The following is a 21,570-nucleotide window of genomic DNA, read 5'->3' on the forward strand; positions in this document are numbered from 1 at the left end:
AAGGCTAAGCTCATCATATCCCCTATCCAACCAAATCTGCCAAAATTGTCTCTTGTCCCATGGCCCCTATCTTCAGTAAATGGCACCACCATCCCTTCTGTTGCCTATTCCAGAAAACTTGGGAGTCATGCAGGAACCCCCCACCCCCACTTTCTTTTACCTGCCACAGCTTGTCAATCACAGACAAGTTTATTCAACCTCTGTTAACCCTCAAATCCATCCACTTGTTTTCATCACTACTGTTACCACTCTAATCCATCATCGGCTTAAGGTATTACAGAAAATCTCTAAACAACTGTCTTCCTCTCCAAGATATTCTCTATTCAGAAACAAGACTAATCTTTCTAAAATGCCAATCAGGTCCTGCTCTTGGTTAATCCCTTCAATTTCTTTACATTGCCCTCAGAATCAAGTCCAACTCTTTATCTCGGTTTACAAGGCTCACCTCAGTTTCACTCACACCTACCTCTCCAGACTTTCTCCTTAGAATTTCATGCTCCAATCACATTGGCCTTTCTTTGTTCATCAAATATGTAATGTTCTATTTCAACTCTTGGCCGTCAAACACATTCTATCACTTCACACATACCTCCACCCACTATGATGTTACTTTTATTCATCTTGCAGCTCTCAGCATAAATAACATCCCTAAGGAAGGTCTCTTATCCTTGAAGCAGTCTAAGTCTTAAATGCTATATAGCATGCTGAATAGTTTCCATGCATGCTGAATCCCCCCCTGTTTTAACAGTTATCACATTTATCAAAAGTTACATATTTAATGTCTAGCCCTGTAGACTATGAGCTCTATGAGAACAGTAATCATATTCTCTTGTTTTATTCCAATACCTCACATAATTCCTGGTCCATTGTAACTACTTAGCATTTATTGACAAGCTTAAGGAAGGAAGAAAAGAATAAAGGAAGGAAGGGTGGGAAGGAAGGAGAAGGGGAAGGAAAGAAGGAATAACACTCATTCAGTCAGTCTTGGGTGAGACAGAGGAAAAGAAATTTATTGAATTAATAAAATCCTTGAGACTTTAAAAAGTATTTACACATCTATTTCACATTTATTTATCATAACAACTCTGTAAGAAAGTATTATTATGCACTTTTTACAGTGAGGAAACTGAGGCTCATAAAAGAGGTATCATGGCTCATCAAGTTATATCTTGCATTTGGAATGCCATTTCCTTAATTTTGTTCTTGTCCAATTTCCTCAAGATCTAGCTGAAATGCCACCTGCCCCAGAAGCTTCTCCCTTTCTCCCCGAGTCCTAATAATATCATTTTCTTCTTCATCTCTAATCCACAGCACATTTTATATACCTCCCTAGAGGTCTTTAGTACAATGCTCCTTACATTGTGCCTATTTATGTTTCTGTTTCATTTAAACCCCTAAAAAATAAAATTTTAAAGATATAATCCAGGTCTTATTCATATTTATCACCCCAGTACCTAGCACAAAGTTAGATTCTCAATAACAATGTGTTACATGAAAGCTACATCTTAGATTTAGTCCAATCTCCTCAATCTACTACAATGGACAAATCAATCAGAGAAGTTATTTCAGATCTACCAAAGGCCACACAGCTGCATGCTACACGCTGCTTCTTTGCGCCCCCTTCTCTACCCTTTCCATGCATGGAATATGGGAGGAACAGTAAAGGTGGAGTCCTGAGGTCTCTAGCTAATGCCACCACTTACTAGCTGGGTAAATATCCTAGGTTTAGTTTCTGCATAGGTGAGGATACAGATATCAGCTATTTTGTAATGCTGGTTTCCAACAGTGTCTAGCACATAGAAATTTCAGCCTTTGACAATATTAAAAAATATTAATCAGTTATGGTTGAAAAAACTTCATGCTACAGAGTCCCAACAACCAACAATCCCTATAAGTCTAATATGTAAGCAGAATTAGAATGAACTAAAATAGGCAGAAAACTTCTGAATCTTTCAGTTTCTCCACTTTGCTGCTAGGTATGCTGAGTTTTATCTCCTCAAGGCAGAACAGCCTTGAGTGGCCATATATTTATTTGCATAATGGCTTTTTATTTGCTTCTTTTGCTTATTTGCTTTCCACAACTAATTGATTACCAGACCCATGCTAAGTCCTGAAGGCATCTTTGCTTGGAATCAGTTACAGCCCTCTATGACAGGTGAAGAAGAATGTTTATTTCACCTTGAAAATGTGAAGAACGTTCATTTTCCCAATTTGGTATATATTTCATCCAGGAAATTTAGGGCTTTTAATGTTTGTCATGAGGTAAGAATATTTCCAAGGCCTATTTGTAATATTAAAGTAGGTAAAGCCCATAGACAAGAAAAGTATCCGCTACTTCTCCTTTTATTATGGTGGTTGCCCTGGTATTGGGGACACTAGAATTAGGAAGACACTAGAGAAGACATGAGATCTGTATGGCATTTGTCAGCCTCAAGTCGGGACATTGTTTAGAATCCTAAATTGTGGAACTCCATAGGACCAGTAAAATCTAATAATCTGAGAGCTAAACAGTCACATCACTTCTTATGTTACCCTGGGTACATTTAGGATGATGATTACTGGAAGATAGGTTCTCATACTGGGAATCAACAAAGGAATGGAAGAAAGTCCTAGGCAGAAAGCACCAAAGGGACAGAAAGGATCTTCAGAACAAACCAGTAGAAAGAAGGGTAACAATTATGGCCTGCAGAGATCAGTTAATAAAATTCTAAAATGAAAATTCTCTTTGGGAACAGATCGTTTCTGTCATAGTCATGCTGTATATGCCCAATATCTATAGTGCATAGCACATTCAGGTGCTCAATAAAGTCCTATCAAGTAAATAAATATCCAAATGTCTTGCTTGAGGAAAGGGGAGTGTGAAGGAAGATAAAAAGCTTTCCATCCAAAGTCTGGGGATGGTAAAGCAAAAAACAGGGGAGATTAGACCTATCAACAACTTGATTTACTCTGGTACCTTGTGTCTTATTGGCTTCAACTACAACAAACTTGGTTCTGAAACTTTAAACTCTTTTTAGACGGTTAGAGAAGTCCAGTGACTGGATAACAGAGGCTGCTGAGAGCCTGCCAACATTGGATAAGAATGCTAACTTAATTCTAAGGCATTATAATATAAATACAAGGACTCATTAATATTTCAAAAGCTTGTCAAGAACCCTGACAGACAGGACCCAAATGGTAGTCCATGAGAAACAAAACAAAACAATATGAAATAATTAAGGCAAAAGGATTTTCAAAAGCACACAAAAAGAGAAGACTCCAGAACTGAACACTTGAGGAAACCAAATGGTGATTATTGCTGTTATGTAAGATCCCAACACAGAGCCTGGTAAAAGAAGTACAATGTTATTTTAAGGCCCTTGTGAGCAGGTCAACAGTGATATCCTTCGGTGACAAGGTTTGAAGCATCTATCTATACATATGCCTATTAACAGAAAGAAGTGCTCTGTTATTATCCAGTCAGTCCGAATTCAGAGACTTAAAGCAAAGGCCTACCCCTTGTTCACATCCCAATGTCAAAAGGAAACTGAGGAACAGCAGTATAGTTAACTTGATTTAGTAAAGTAAAAAACAGGCCCAGGAAGATATTTTTATCGTTTAATAAAGGGTTTTGACTATCATCATCAAATGCCTACACTTTTACAAACCTGAGCTTCTCAGCCCAGCATTTATAGAAAATTGCCAAGTATCTTTTCTACATAAAAGCACAATTCAATATTTATGAATTGCTAGCTTTCTATAAATATAGGTACTTGGAGATGATCTTCTCACTAGTCATTAATATTTGAACAGGTATCAAAGCTAGAATAATATTAACAATTCCTGGAATTTGTATAGTATTCTACATAAACTATCAATAATAGATGACATTTATTGAGCACTAAGCAAGTGCCAGGCACTTTACATGTAAATTCTCATCATGAATTCAGTTCAATTCAAAAGCGTTCATTTAACATCTACTGTGTGACAGATGAATAACACTTGGTTTCTGTCTTTAAAGACTCTCATTTTGGTGCAATCAATGTTGAATGAATACACGAATGAATGGATGAAGAAATTAATTGGTTTGAATGTCAGTGTGGGATAACAATAACACAGGCTCCTCCCCTTACTATCTATGGTCATGAGAAAGTACTTAACCTATCCTAGCCTCAATTTCTTCATCTGAATATAGGGATATTTAAAATCTCCCTTGCAAAAATTTTGTGAGACTAGTAACAGCAAATATTAAACATCTGCCAAAGAGAGGGCTCTCTCAGTAAGTGACAGTAGTTATTATTAACATTATCATCATCATCATCATTACTATTATTAAGTAATCCTACACAACTGTCCTCATCCACACTATAGCAATGTGACAAACAGAACTTTAACATCCAAAAAACCCACACAACATCTATACAAAACACCACAACAAACAAGCAAACCAAGGGATATCTTCTAAACTGTAGCTCCTGATGTCCTCCTAGGTTACCGTACAATATGTATGCCCAGGTTAGAAAAGAAAGGAATGGAATGAACTTTAATTATGCTTCCAAATATATCATGATAAAAGGCAAACAGGACAGGGAGTTTATCAAATAACAGACTGTACCTTCCTGCATAATAGAATGCTAGTGACTCCAAACATGGGACCATGTTTTCTATTCCAACATTCTCAAAGAGCAGTACCTAGAGCCCAGATAATGGCCATCCAGAAACTCATCTAACTCTTCTTAGTGCCAGTGAGACTAAGCCCTAGCCATACAGCAGATAAACTTGAGCCTTGGGTCAAATTCCCCAGTCAGAAGGAGGTTCCATTCTGTGGGTCACTTACCATTTTGGTCTGCTGGTAGATTTCACCATAGGGGCCATCCCATCTCTATAAAGACTTTTAGTTTTGCTGAAGTTAACAATGTTGAAAATGACTCTCTGAAAAAGAAAGAGGGAAAAGTTTATCAGAAGACTATGCTATTCAAGTTGCCACTTCCTGATAATTAGGACTGGAAGTAATAAGCAGGGTTATAGGAAACAATATGGACTAACTGCCAACATAGTGAGGATAAATGGCGCTCACAGAAATTCAATGTCTTTCTGCCAGCTTAAGAACACAGACTCTAGAACCTGGAAGCCTGAGTTTTAATCCCACTCTACCACTCTCAATGCGTGACTTTGCCAAGCTACTAAATCTTTCTGTGCCTCAGTTTCCTCATCTGAAAAATTGGGATAATAATGGTACCTAGAATTACTGATGAGAACTAAATAATTTAATAAGCGTACAGTGTTTGGAACTATGCTTGGTGCATAGTGAAAGCTATATAAGTTTTAGTTACCATTATTAATTGTGCCCTCTTTCTAGGCTTACCTAGAATTTCCATGGAAATGAATAATATTATCATTACAGTAACAGTAGTGTGTTTGAAGTTCAACAAAACTAAAGATAACAACTTAGTGCAAAATTGAAACTAAAAAATTTGTAACTGCTCAGCACCCCTTTGATTAGAACTAAAGGATATATGTCTGCTCCCCCTTTGTTATCTTCTGCTAGGGGCCAGGAGTACTGAGCTCAACCCTAATCTCAGTATCAATTTATAGGAGCACAGACACTTGGGTGAGTTCCTTCCCTCTCTGGTTCTCACCTTTAAAATGGGGGAGTGGAATGTTTTAGATGACTAAAACCCTTCCAGAAGGGTAGTATAGTTAAAAGAGATCAGGTCTTTGTTTCAATAGACAGCTTTGTCACAAGTGGGGAGGAGAGATTGGGAAAGAAAAGAGAACTGGGTTTAAAAGACATTAAATTACCACTGAAATAGTCCAAAGGAGAGAGGATGATGTTCAGGGCAAGGGCAGCCTGAATAGTCATAGAAAATGAAAAGCTTGCAAGAGGTTAAGCATAGGCTGGCTTTTCTAGCCAGAGGCAGTGGAAGACAGAAGCATCAAAATTCATGTATTATTTCATTGAACAAATGTTTATTGTGTGAGGTATTAATGTCAAGTGCCAGAAATTTTATACACTTAAAATTTTTTAAATATTTTCTTATAATTATAATAAAAAGATTAACATTTCCATTTTACAGATGTGGAAACTGAGGTTCAGTTAACTAACTTGTCTTGAGCCATGCAATTAAAAGATGGAGAATTGATAGTTGAACCCAAGGGATAAAAAAGTTAAGATATCCAAGATCTCTACCCTTGAGTTACTCACTAAGGTTCAAATTCCATAACTCTAACCAAGTCTGTTTTCCAAAATAAAGGCAAAAATAAATATAAATATAGTGGCAATTTTTCAAGCCTTTAAATTTCATTTTCCTTTAAAAATAGAAAATCAAAACCATTTCCTCTGGCCTCATATTTGGGACTACCATAAAATGCTTTGTTCTATGAAATAAATTCTTAGGAATAACTCATGTTTTCCTTTCTCCTCAGAGACCTAGCCATTGACCCCATCTCCAGGCATTTCAGTTTCAGAACTCCTTTCAGTCATTAAATTAAGTCATCAAGAATGTCCAAGACTATTCCATTATTAATAACCTGGACCTGCCTGTTGTCAGTTCAATTACTTCTGCCAGGGTCTTGGCTACTGTCTGTTTTAAGAAAATCAATATCAAGGGGACAAATGGCCTTTGAAACTCACAGGGCTTAATCCCCCTTTTTTCTTCTGAGATTCCAGGTGTCAGATCCATTTCCAGTGAACCCGGAAGCTGTGGTGCACTTTCAGGATCTAGACTAATGCTAAATGCAGGGGGAAATCTAATACAGAAATAATGTGTGTATGTGAAGGTGGAATAAAGAAATGAAAAAGTGGAATATTTATTGATCATTCATATCCTAATACGTACCAGAAATTTTCTCAGGTGTTTAAAATATGCTATATTATTTAGCTTCTCTATCCATAAACAAAAGTTGTTTATTTTACCCCAGTTTTAGACATGAGGAAATTGAATCTAATAAAGGCTAACTGGCTTATCCCCCACCCCCAGATCCCAGAACTATTAACTGGTAGAGCTAGGACTTAAAACGTAAGTGTCTGGACAATAAGTATGCCTTTTTTTTTTGTTTTTTCCCCTTTGGTTGCATGTCTTGCGGGATCTTAGTTCTTAGTTTCCCAACCAGGGATCGAACCCGGACCCTGGTAGTGAAAGTGCCGAGTCCTAACCACTGGACTGCCAGAGAATTCCTGAACACAGTCTTTTATTAATCTCCACCTGTGCATTTTTAAAAAAATGTTTTCTAGCTTACTTAGCAAGACAGCATGTGGTTGTGAGAATCAAAGGTATTTGGAAGTAAGCAGTGCAGGAAATCTTGGCTTTCTATATTTTCTAGTTATTTGTCAGTTATTTATTCAAAATACATCAGACGAAACTGTATCCATGAGGTAATGGTAACAGCAATAACTATAAAAATAACTAACAACTTCTGAGTCTTTCCATGCACCAAATTCTAAGTTAAGCACTCATAGTTTCAGTGTTCTCTGTATTAGAATCACCTGGGTAGCTTTTAAGTACCAGAGATGCCTGGACCTCACCCCAAGCTGATATCTGATGCATTATCTCACTTGTTTTGAGGATAATGAACTTTTTGAGACAGGGACTATTTATTACCTCTTATTTATGGATGAGACAAGTGGTATTGACATTAAGTAAATTAAAATTACATAATAGTTAGTAATAGAGCTAGAATTTGAACCAAGTCCACTGACTCAAGAGAATAATATCATGGACTTTCCAGATAGATATACCTGAGACTGAAACCCAGTTCCCCATTGGTTCTGTGAGCTTAGGCAAGATGATTACTCTTTTTTGATATTGATTTAAAAATCAATCTGGGAGGTGGAGGAGAAGATGGTGGAAGACTAAGATGCGGAGATCACCTTCCTCCCCACAGATACATCAGAAATACATCTACACGTGGGACTGCTCCTATAGAACACCCACTGAAGCTGGCAGAAGACGTCAGACCTCCCAAAAGGCAAGAAACTCCCCACGTACCTGGGTAGGGTAAAAGAAAAAAGAAACAACAGAGACAAAAGAATAGGGACGGGACCTGCATCAGTGGGAGGGAGCTGTGAAGGAGGAAAGGTTTCCACACACTAGGAAGCCCCGTCGCGGGCGGAGACTGCGGGTGGTGGAGGGGGGAAGCTTCAGAGCCCCGGAGGAGAGTGCAGCAACAGGGGTGCGGAGGGCAAAGCAGAGAGATTCCCGCACAGAGGCTCGGTGCCGAGCAGCACTCACCAGCCCGAGAGGCTTGTCTGCTCACCCCCGGGGGTGGGCGGGGGCTGGGAGCTGAAGCTCGGGCTTCAGTCGGATCGCAGGGAGAGGACTGGGGTTGGCGGCGTGAACACAGCCTGAAGGGGTTAGTGCACCATGGCTAGCCAGGAGGGAGTCCAGGAAAAGGTCTGGAGCTGCCGAAGAGACAAGAGACTTTTTCTTCCCTCTTTGTTTCGTGGTGCACAAGGAGAGGGGATTCAGAGCGCCGCCTAAATTAGCTCCAGAGATGGGCGTAAGCCGCGGCTATCAGCGCGGACCCCAGAGACGGGCATGAAACACTAAGGCTGCTGGTGCCGCCACCAAGAAGCCTGTGTGCGAACACAGGTCACTATCCACACCGCCCCTCCCAGGAGCCTGTGCAGCCCTCCACGGCCAGGGTCCCGTGATCCAGGGACAACTTCCCTGGGAGAACGCACAGAGCACCTCAGGCTGGTGCAACGTCATGCCGGCCTCTGCCGCTGCAGGCTCGCCTCGCATCCGTACCCCTCCCTCCCCCCGGCCTGAGTGAGCCAGATCCCCTGAATCAGCTGCTCCCTTAACCCCGTCCTGTCTGAGCAAAGAACAGATGCCCTCAGGTGACCTACACGCAGAGGCAGGTCCAAATCCAAAGCTGAACCCCGGGAGCTGTGTGAACAAAGAAGAGAAAGTGAAATTTCTCCCAGCAGCCTCAGAAGCAGCGGATTAAAGCTCCACAAACAAGTTGATGTACCTGCATCTGTGGAATACCTGAACAGACAACGAATCGTCCCAAATTGAGGAGGTGCACTTTGGGAGCAAGATATATTATTTTTTCCCCTTTTCCTCTTTTTGTGAGTGTGTATGTGTATGCTTCTGTGGGAGATATTGTCTGTATAGCTTTGCTTTCACCACTTGTCCTAGGGTTCTGTCCGTCCGTTTTTTTGTTTTGTTTTGGTTTATTTTTACTTAAAAAAATTTTTTTATCTTAATTATTTTTTATTTTTTTATTTTAATAACTTTATTTTATTTTATCTTACATTATTTTATCCTCTTTCTTTTTTTTTCTTTCTATTTTCTCTCCCTTTTATTCTGAGCCGTGTGGATGAAAGGCTCTTGGTGCTCCAGCCAGGCATCAGGGCTGTGCCTCTGAGGTGGGAGAGCCAACTTCAGGACACTGGTCCACAAGAGACCTCCCAGCTCCACGTAATACCAAAAGGCAAAAATCTCCCAGAGATCTCCATCTCAACACCAAGACCCAGCTTCACTCAACGACCAGCAAGCTACAGTGCTGGACACCCTATGCCAAACAACTAGCGAGACAGGAACACAGCCCCATCCATTAGCAGAGAGGCTGCCTAAAGTCATAGTAAGGCCACAGACACCCCAAAACACACCACCGGACGTGATCCTGCCCAACAGAAAGACAAGATCCAGCCTCATCCACCAGAACACAGGCACTAGTCCCCTCCACCAGGAAGCCTACACAACCCACTGAACGAACCTTAGCCACTGGGGACAGATACCAAAAACAACAGAAACTATGAACCTGCAGCCTGCAAAAAGGAGACCCCAAACACAGTAAGATAAGCAAAATGGGAAGACAGAAAAACACACAGCAAATGAAGAAGCAAGGTAAAAACACACCAGACCTAACAAATGAAGAGGAGATAGGCAGTCTACCTGAAAAAGAATTCAGAATAATGATAGTAAAGATGATCCAAAATCTTGGAAATAGAATAGACAAAATGCAAGAAACATTTAACAAGGACCTAGAAGAACTAAAGACGAACCAAGCAACGATGAAAAACACAATAAATGAAATTAAAAATAATCTAGATGGGATCAATAGCAGAATAACTGAGGCAGAAGAACGGATAAGTGACCTGGAATATAAAATAGTAGAAATAACTACTGCAGAGCAGAATAAAGAAAAAAGAATGAAAAGAACTGAGGACAGTCTCAGAGGCCTCTGGGACAACATTAAACACACCAACATTCGAATTATAGGGGTCCCAGAAGAAGAGAAAAAGAAAGGGACTGAGAAAATATTTGAAGAGATTATAGTTGAAAACTTCCCTAAGATGGGAAAGGAAATCAAGTCCTGGAAGCACAGAGAGTCCCATACAGGATAAATCCAAGGAGAAACACGCCAAGACACATATTAATCAAACTATCAAAAATTAAATATAAAGAAAACATATTAAAAGCAGCAAGGGAAAAACAACAAATAACACACAAGGGAATCCCCATAAGGTTAACAGCTGATCTTTCAGCAGAAACTCTGCAAGCCAGAAGGGAGTGGCAGAACATATTTAAAGTGATGAAGGAGAAAAACCTACAGCCAAGATTACTCTACCCAGCAAGAATCTCATTCAGATTTGATGGAGAAATTAAAACCTTTACAGACAAGCAAAAGCTGAGAGAGTTCAGCACCACCAAACCAGCTTTACAACAAATGTTAAAAGAACTTCTCTAGGCAAGAAACACAAGAGAAGGAAAACACCTACAATAACAAACCCAAAACATTTAAGAAAATGGGAATAGGAACATACATGTCGATAATTACCTTAAATGTAAATGGATTAAATGCTCCCACCAAAAGACACAGACTGGCTGAATGGATACAAAAACAAGACCCATATATATGCTGTCTACAAGAGACCCACTTCAGACCTAGGGACACATACAGACTGAAAGTGAGGGGATGGAAAAAGATATTCCATGCAAATGGAAATCAAAAGAAAGCTGGAGTAGCAATTCTCATATCAGACAAAATAGACTTTAAAATAAAGACTATTACAAGAGACAAAGAAGGAAAGTACAAAATGATCAAGGGATCAATCCAAGAAGAAGATATAACAATTGTAAATATTTATGCACCCAACATAGGAGCACTTCAATACATAAGGCAAATACTAACAGCCATAAAAGGGGAAATCAACAGCAACACAATCATAGTAGGGGACTTTAACACCCCACTTTCACCAATGGACAGATCATCCAAAATGAAAATATAAAAGAAAATACAAGCTTTAAATGATACATTAAACAAGATGGACTTAAATGATATTTATAGGACATTCCAACCAAAAACAACAGAATACACATTTTTCTCAAGTGCTCATGGAACATTCTCCAGGATAGATCATATCTTGGGTCACAAATCAAGCCTTGGTAAATTTAAGAAAATTGAAATCGTATCAAGTATCTTTTCCGACCACAACACTATGACATTAGATATCAATTACAGGAAAAGATCTGTAAAAAATACAAACACATGGAGGCTACACAATACACTACTTAATAACGAGGGGATCCCTGAAGAAATCAAAGGGGAAATCAAAAAATACCTAGAAACAAATGACAATGGAGACACGACGACCAAAAACCTATGGGATGCAGCAAAAGCAGTTCTAAGAGGGAAGTTTATAGCAATACAAGCCTGCCTCAAGAAACAGGAAACATCTTGAATAAACAACCTAATCCTGCACCTAAAGCAATTAGAGGAAGAAGAACAAAAAAACCCCAAAGTTAGCAGAAGGAAAGACATCATAAAGATCAGATCATAAATAAATGAAAAAGAAATGAAGAAAAAAATAGCAAAGATCAACAAAACTAAAAGCTGGTTCTTTGAGAAGATAAACAAAATTGATAAACCATTAGCCAGACTCATCAAGAAAAAAAGGGAGAAGACTCAAATCAAGAGAACTGGAAATGAAAAAGGAGAAGTAACAACTGACAGTGAAGAAATACAAAGGATCATGAGAGATTACTACAAGCAACTCTATGCCAATAAAATGGACAACCTGGAAGAAATGGACAAATTCTTAGAAATGCACCACCTGCCGAGACTGAACCAGGAAGAAAGAGAAAATATGAACAGACCAATCACAAGCACTGAAATTGAAACTGTGATTAAAAATCTTCCAACAAACAAAAGCCCAGGACCAGACGGCTTCACAGATGAATTCTATCAAACATTTAGAGAAGAGCTAACACCTATCCTTCTCAAACTCTTCCAAAATATTGCAGAGGGAGGAACACTCCCCAACTCATCCTACGAGGCCACCATCACCCTGATACCAAAACCAGACAAAGATGTCACAAAGAAAGAAAACTACAGGCCAATATCACTGATGAACATAGATGCAAAAATCCTCAACAAAATACTAGCAAACAGAATCCAACATCACATTAAAAGGATCATACACCATGATAAAGTGGGGTTTATTCCAGGAATGCAAGGATTCTACAATATACGCAAATCAATCAACGTGATACATCATATTAACAAATTGAAGGAGAAAAACCATATGATCATCTCAATAGATGCAGAGAAAGCTTTTGACAAAATTCAACACCCATTTATGGTAAAAGCCCTGCAGAAAGTAGGCATAGAGGGAACTTTCCTCAACATAATAAAGGCTCTATATGACAAACCCACAGCCAACATTGTCCTCAATGGTGAAAAACTGAAACCATTTCCACTAAGATCAGGAACAAGACAAGGTTGCCCACTCTCACCACTATTATTCAACATAGTTTTGGAAGTGTTAGCTACAGCAATCAGAAAAGAAAAAGAAATAAAAGGAATCCAAATCGGAAAAGAAGAAGTAAAGCTGTCACTGTTTGCAGATGACATGATACTATACATAGAGAATCCTAAAGATGCTACCAGAAAACTACTAGAGCTAATCATTGAATTTGGTAAAGTAGCAGGATACAAAATTAATGCATAGAAATCCTATAGGAATGCTCTTGCATTCCTATACAATAATGATGAAAAATCTGAAAGAGAAATTAAGGAAACACTCCCATTTACCATTGCAACAAAAAGAATAAAACACCTAGTAAAAATCCTACCTAAGAAGACAAAAGACCTGTATGCAGAAAACTATAAGACAGTGATGAAAGAAATTAGAGATGATACAAACACATGGAGAGATACACCATGTTCTTGGATTGGAAGAATCAACATTGTGAACATGACTATACTACCCAAAGCAATCTACAGATTCAGTGCAATCCCTATCAAACTACCAGTGGCATTTTTCACAGAAGTAGAACAAAAAAGTTCACAATTTGTATGGAAACACAGAGGACCCCGAATACCAAAAGCAATCTTGAGAAAGAAAAACGGAGCTGGAGGAATCAGTCTCCCAGGCTTCAGACTATACTACACAGTTACAGTAATGAAGACAGTATGGTACTGGCACAAAAACAGAAATATAGAGCAATGGAATAGGATAAAAAGCCCAGCGATAAGCCCACGCACGTATGGTCACCTTATTTTTGATAAAGGAGGCAAGAGTATACAATGGAGAAAAGACAGCCTCTTCAATAAGTGGTGCTGGGAAAACTAGACAGCTACATGTAAAAGAATGAAATTAGAACACTCCCTAACACGGTACACAGAAATAAACTCAAAATGGATTAAAGATGGAAATGTCAGGCCAGACACTATAAAACTCCTAGAGGAAAACATAGGCAGAACACTCTGTGATATAAATCACATTAAGATCCTTTTTGACCCACCAGCTAGAGAAATGGAAATAAAATTTAAAATAAACAAATGGGACCTTATGAAACTTAAAATCTTTTGCACAGCAAAGGAAACCATAAACAAGACGAAAGGACAACCCTCAGAATGGAAGAAAATATTTGCAAACGAAGCAACTGACAAAGGATTAATCACCAAAATTTACAAGCAGCTCAATATCAAAAAAACAAAAAAACACCATCCAAAAATGGGTAGAAGTCCTAAATAGACATTTCTCCAAAGAAGATATACAGATTGCCAACAAACACATGGAAGGATGCTCAACATCATTAATCATTAGAGAAATGCAAATCAAAACTACAATGAGGTATCACGTCACACCAGTCAGAATGGTCATCATCAAAAAATCTACAAACAGTAAATGCTGGAGAGGGTGTGGAGAAAAGGGAACCCTCTTGCACTGTCGGTGGGAATGTAAATTGATACAGCCACTATGGAGAACAGTATAGAGGTTCCTTAAAAAACTAAAAATAGAACTGCCATACAACCCAGCAATCCCACTACTGGGCATATACCCTGAGAAAACCATAATTCAAAAAGAGTCATGTACCACAGTCTTCACTGATTCTCTATTTACAATAGCCAGGATATGGAAGCAACCTAAGTGTCCATCGACAGATGAATGGATAAAGAAGATGTGGCACATATATACAATGGAATATTACTCAGCCATAAAAAGAAACGAAATTGAGTTATTTGTAGTGAGATGGATGGACCTAGAATCTGTCATACAGAGTGAAGTTAAGTCAGAAAGAGAAAAACAAATACCATATGCTAACACATATATATAGAATCTAAAAAAAAATAAATTGTTCTGTAGAACCAAGGGCAGGACAGGAATAAAGATACACACATAGAGAATGGATTTAAGGACATGGGGAGGGGCAAGTGTAACCTGGTACGAAGTGAGAGAGTGGCATGGACTTATATATACTACCAAATGTAAAATAGATAGCTAGTGGGAAGCAGCCACATAGCACAGGGAGATTAGCTCCATGCTCTGTGACCACCTAGAGGGGTGGGATAGGGAGGGTGGGAGTGAGACACAAGAGGGAGGAGCTATGGGGATATATGTATATATATAGCTGATTCACTTTGTTATAAAGCAGAAACTAACACACCATTGTAAAGCAATTATACTCCAATAAAGATGTTAGAAAAATAAGTGGTAAGTACTTAACTTAAAAAATTAAGAAACAAAATAATAATTCACACCAAAGAATCTCAGAATGCAAAACACTGGAAGCACTTGGGGTGGCAGGCACAGCTTGGTTCAAAGTCCTTATAAAGAAAAATTAAGTCCCCAGATTCCTTCCCTCACACCAAGCACCCAAGTGACTCTTTGTCCATCATGACAGGAAACTAGAGGCTCATTCTCTGGAGTGGTTGAAGAGATTCCAGATTCAAAATCCAGAATACTGGTAGTCGAGCATATCTCTATAGTCAGGAGTTTAGAAAATTCTTCTGTGGGAAAACTCCCAATCAAAGATAAAAGATTTACAAATATAGGTATGGGAGACTCTGCCAATGAAATGAATGAGCATGGTCCAAATATGTATATAGAACCTTATTTCAAAATTTAATGACAATCTTTTAATGATGAAAGACATCAGTAGAAGCAGAGACCAAAGCAGCCAAGCAAAGGCTTGTGATAGAGTGATATAAATATTATATTATAGTGATACAAATATAGGGGGAGGAGAAGTGCTTGTATTTTTAGCAGAACGGTTAAAGAATGAAATCATTATCTCATAATACAAAGTTGGTAAATACTTTCGAAAACTAAAATGAATAGAGAATAGCAGTATAGAAATTTTATTTAGAAATACAGAAATAATATCAGAAGAAACACTGAGAAGAAATATAAATGACTGCCTCAAGAGCAGGAGAGCAACGTCCAAATTCTGCCTGCTGCCTGTTTTTGAAAAAAAAAAAAAATGCCCTTGCTCCTCATTGATTAGGTGATGTCTATGTCTGCTTTTGCCACATAATAGCAGAGTTAACTAGTTGTGACAGAGACATGTTGGCTCACAAGGCCTAAATTTGTTTTTACAAAAGAAGTTTGCTGTGTATTAATTTCATATCCTGCAACTTTACTAAATTCATTGATTAGTTCTAGTAGTTTTCTGGTTGCATCTTTAGGATTTTCTATGTATAGTATCATGTCATCTGCAAACAGTGACAGTTTTACTTCTTCTCCAATTTGGATTCCTTTTATTTCTTTTTCTTCTCGGATTGCCATGGCTATTATGGAGCTTCCTTAAAAAACTAAAAATAGAACTACCATATGAGCCAGCAATCCCACTATTGGGCATATACCCAGAGAAAACCATAATTCAAAAAGACATATGCACCCCAACATTCATAGCAGAACTATTTACAATGGCCAGGACATGGAAGCAACCTAAATGTCCAACAACAGAGGAATGGATAAAGAAGATGTGGTACATATATACAATGGAATATTACTCAGCCATAAAAAGGAATCAAATTGGGTCATTTGTAGAGATGTGGATGGACCTAGCGACTGTCATACAGGGTGAAGTAAGTCAGAAAGAGAAAACAAATGTAGTATATTAACGCATATATGTGGAATCTAGAAAAATGGTATAGATGACCTTATTTACAAGGCAGAAATAGAAACACACATGTAGAGAACAATTGTATGGATACCAAGGGGGAAAGGGGTGGGGTGGGAGGAATTGGGAGATTGGGACTGACACATATACACTATTGATACTATGTATAAAATAGACAACTGATGGGAACATACTGTATAGAACAGGGAACGTTACTTAATGCACTGTGGCGTCCTGAATGGGAGGAAAATCCAAAAGGGAGGGGATATATGTATATGTATGGCTGATACATTTTGCTGTGCAGTAGAAGGTAAGACAATATTGTAAAGTAACTGTACTCCAATAAAAATTAATTAAAAAATAAAAAATAAAGAAGTTTGTTGATTCTTGCTTTAGGAAGCAGGAATCAAAAACTGTGGCAAAAGTAAAGAGATATTTTATTTTTGGCATTTGCAGTAGCATTTGACCTTTAAAATAATATAAATGTATTTTATTTTCATAAATATTAAAGTTAAGTTAAATAAAAGAAAAAGACAAAAAGCTATGCAACTCATTTTATGAGGCAATTATAAATTTGAAGCAAAAACAGGCAAGGACAACTGGAGAATGGAAAAATATAGCCCTACGTCAGTTATAAACATTGAATGAAAAATTTTAATAAAATATTACCAATTCAAATCCAGCAGTAAATTTATACAAACAAACACACACACACTCACACACACACAATAATATAGCAATACAAATTACGATGGACCCTAGGAATGGAAGGACTATTCCACATTAAAAAGAGATATAATGTAACTTATCATATTAATAGAGTAAGTGATAAATACTGAATTATCAACAAATAGATATAGTAAAACTATCTAATAAATTCAACAGCCATTCAAAAAATGTGTTTAAAAAATGTTTGCAAGCTCTAAATAGAAGAGAACTTCCTTTATCTTATACAAGATATCTATTAAAAATTTACTGAGAAGCAAGAAGAACTACAATCCTCAGCCTGTGGAACAAAAGCCACATTCACAGAAAGATAGACAAGATGAAAAGGCAGAGGGCTATGTATCAGATGAAGGAACAAGATAAAACCCCAGAAAAAAAAACTAAATGAAGTGCAGATAGGCAACCTTCCAGAAAAAGAATTCAGAATAATGATAGTGAAGATGATCCAGGACCTCGGGAAAAGAATGGAGGCAAAGACTGGGCAGATACAAGAAATGTTTAACAAAGACATAGAAGAATTAAAGAACAAACAAACAGAGATGAACAATACAATAACTGAAAAAAAAAAAAACCACTAGAAGGGATCAATAGCAGAAAACCAGAGGCAGAAGAATGGATAAGTGACCTGGAAGACAGAAGGGTGGAATTCACTGCTGTGGAACAGAATAAAGAAAAAAGAATGAAAAGAAATGAAGACAGCCTAAGAGACCTCTGGGGCAACATTAAAAACAACAACATTCGCATTATAGGGGTCTCAGAAGGAGAAGAGAGAGAGAAAGGACCTGAGAAAATATTTGAAGAGATTATAGTCGAAAACTTCCCTAACATGCGAAAGGAAATAGCCACCCAAGTCCAGGAAGCACAGAGAGTCCCAGACAGGATAAACACAAAGAGAAACATGCCGAGACACATAGTAATCAAACTGACAAAACTTAAAGACAAAGAAAAATTATTGAAAGCAGCAAGGGAAAAACGACAAATAACATACAAGGGAATTCCGTTAAGGTTAACAGCTGATTTCTCAGCAGAAAATCTACAAACCAGAAGGGAGTGGCATGATATACCTAAAGTGATGAAAGGGAAGAACCTACAACCAAGATTACTCTACCTGTCAAGAATCTCATTAAGATTTGATGGAGAAGTCAAAAGGTTTACAGAGAAGCAAAAGCTAAGAGAATTCAGCACCACCAAACCAGATCTACAACAAACTCTAAAGGAACTTCTCTAAGTGGGAAACACAGGAGAAGAAAAGGACCTACAAAAACAAACCAAAAACAATTAAGAAAATGGTAATAGGAACATACATATTGATAATTATCTTAAACGAGAATGGATTAAATGCTCCAACCAAAAGACACAGGCTTGCTGAATGGATACAAAAAAAAGATCCATATATATGCTGTCTACAAGAGACCCACTTCAGACCTAGGGACACATACAGACTGAAAGTGAGGGGATGGAAAAAGATATTCTGTGCAAATGGAAATCACACAAAAGCTGGAGTAGCATTACTTATATCAGATAAAATAGACTTTAAACTAAAGGATGTTACAAGAGACAAGGAAGGACACTACATAATGATCAAGGGATCAATCCAGGAAGAAGATATAATAATTATAAATATATATGCACCCAACATAGGAGCACCTCAATACATAAGGCAACTGCTGACAGCTATAAAAGAGGAAATCAACAGTAACACAATGATAGTGTGGGACGTTAACAACTCACTTACACCAATGGACAGATCTTTGAAACAGAAAATTAATAAGGAAACACAAGCTTTAAATGACACAATAGAACAGATAGATTTAATTGATATTTACAGGACATTCGATCCCAAACCAGCAGATTACACTTTCTTCTCAAGTGTGCTTGGAACATTTTCCAGGATAGATCACATTTTGGGTCACAAATCAACCCTCAGTAAATTTAAGAAAACTGAAATCATATCAAGCATCTTTTCTGACCACAATGCTATGAGATTAGAAATGAATTATAGGGAAAAAAAGTAGGAGAGACAAACACATGGAGGCTAAACAATACGTTACTAAATAACCAAGAGATCACTGAAGAAATCAAAGAGGAAATCAAAAAATACCTAGAGACAAATAACAATGAAAACACGATGATCCAAAACCCATGGGATGCAGCAAAAGCGATTCTAAGAGGGAAGTTTATAGCAATACAAGCCTACCTCAAGAAACAAGAAAAATCTCAAATAAACAATCTAACCTTACACCTAAAGGAACTAGAGAAAGAAGAACAAACAAAACCCAAAGTTAGTAGAAGGAAAGAAATCATAAAGATCAGAGCAGAAATAAATGAAATAGAAACAAAGAAAACAAAAGCAAAGATCAATAAAACTAAAAGCTGGTTCTTTGAGAAGATAAACAAAATTGATAAACCATTAGCCAGACTCGTCAAGAAAAAGAGGGAGAGCACTCAAATCAATAAAATTAGAAATGAAAAAGGAGAAGTTACAACAGACACCGCAGATATACAAAGCATCCTAAGAGACTACTACAAGCAACTCTATGCCAATAAAATGGACAACCTGGAAGAAATGGACAAACTCTTAGAAAGGTATAACCTTCCAAGATTGAACCAGGAAGAAATAGAAAATATTAACAGGCCAATCACAAGTAATGAGATTGAAACTGTGATTAAAAATCTTCCAACAAACAAAATCCCAGGACCAGATGGCCTCACAGGTGAATTCTATCGAACATTTAGAGAAGAGCTAACACCCATCCTTCTCAAACTCTTCCAGAAAATTGCAGAGGAAGGAACACTCCCAAACTCATTCTATGAGGCCACCATCGCCCTGATACTAAAACCAGACAAAGATACTACAAAAAAAGAAAATTACAGACAAATATCACTGATGAATATAGATGCAAAAATCCTCAACAAAATACTAGCAAACAGAATCCAACAACACATTAAAAGGATCATACACCGTGATCAAGTGGGATTTATCCCAGGGACGCAAGGATTCTTCAATATATGCAAATCAATCAATGTGATACACCATATTAACAAACTGAAGAATAAAAACCATATGATCATCTCAATAGATGCAGAAAAAGCTTTTGACAAAATTCAACACCAATTTATGATAAAAACTCTCCAGAAAGTGGGCATAGAGGGAACCTACCTCATCATAATAAAGGCCATATATGACAAACCCACAGCCAACATCATTTTCAATGGTGAAAAACTGAAAGCGTTTCCTTTAAGATCAGGAAGAAGAAAAGGATGTCCACTCTCACCACTATTATTCAACATAATTTTGGAAGTTCTAGCCATGGCAATCAGAGAAGAAAAAGAATTAAAAGGAGTACAAATTCGAAAAGAAGAAGTAAAACTGTCAGTTTGCAGATGACATGATTCTATACATAGAGAATCCTAAAGGTGCCACCAGAAAACTACTAGAGCTAATCAATGAATTTGGTAAAGTTGCAGGATACAAAACCAATGCACAGAAATTTCTTGCATTCCTATACACTAATGACGAAAACTCTGAAAGAGAAATTAAGGAAACACTCCAATTTACCACTGCAACAAGAAGAATAAAATACCTAGGAACAAACCTACCTAGGGAGACCAAAGACCTTTATGCAGAAAACTATAAGACACTGATGAAAGAAATTAGAGATGATACCAACAGATGGAGAGATACACCATGTTCTTGGATTGGAAGAATCAATATTGTGAAAATGAGCATACGACCCAAAGCAATCTACAGATTCAATACAATCCCTATCAAATTACCAATGGCATTTTTAACAGAACTAGAACAAAAAATCTTAAAATTTGTATGGAGACACAAAAGACCCTGAATAGCCAAAGCAGCCTTGAGGGAAAAAACGGAGCTGGAGGAATCAGACTCCCTGACTTCATACTATACTACGAAGCTACAGTAATCAAGACAATATGATACTGGCACAGAAACAGAAATATAGATCGATGGAACAAGATAGAAACCCCAGAGATAAACCCACGCACCTATGGTCAACTAATCTATGACAAAGGAGGCAAGGATATACAATGGAGAAAAGACAGTCTCTTCAATAAGTGGTGCTGGGAAAACTGGACAGCTACATGTAAAAAATGAAATTAGAGCACTCCCTAACATCATACACAAAAATAAACTCAAAATGGATTACAGACCTAAATGTAAGACCAGATACTATAAAACTCTTAGAGGAAAACATAGGAAGAACACTCTTTGACATAAATCACAGCAAGATCTTTTTTGATCTGCCTCCTAGAGTAATGGAAATAAAAACAAAAATAAACAAATGGGACCTAATGAAACTTAAAAGCTTTTGCACAGCAAAGGAAACCATAAACAAGACAAAAAGACAGCCCTCAGAATGGGAGAAAATATTTGCAAACAAAACAACGGACAAAGGATTAATCTCCAAAATATATAAACAACTCATGCAGCTCAATATCCAAAAAATGAACAACCCAATCCAAAAATGGGTAGAAG

General features: G+C 37.6%; 1 protein-coding gene across 1 annotated transcript in view; it reads right to left on the reverse strand.

The window, feature by feature from the left end:
• The window catches only part of AGBL4 (AGBL carboxypeptidase 4), a 1,384,112-nt gene that overhangs the window by 727,174 nt on the left and 635,368 nt on the right, over positions 1-21,570 (reverse strand). Inside the window, exon 4 of the mRNA XM_059898403.1 lies at positions 4,817-4,911. Coding sequence (XP_059754386.1) covers positions 4,817-4,911 — 95 coding nt within the window. The remainder of the gene's footprint in view (positions 1-4,816; positions 4,912-21,570) is intronic.

This window comes from Balaenoptera ricei, chromosome 1, assembly GCF_028023285.1.
Source record: "Balaenoptera ricei isolate mBalRic1 chromosome 1, mBalRic1.hap2, whole genome shotgun sequence".
In the NCBI taxonomy this organism is placed as follows: Eukaryota; Metazoa; Chordata; class Mammalia; order Artiodactyla; family Balaenopteridae; genus Balaenoptera; species Balaenoptera ricei.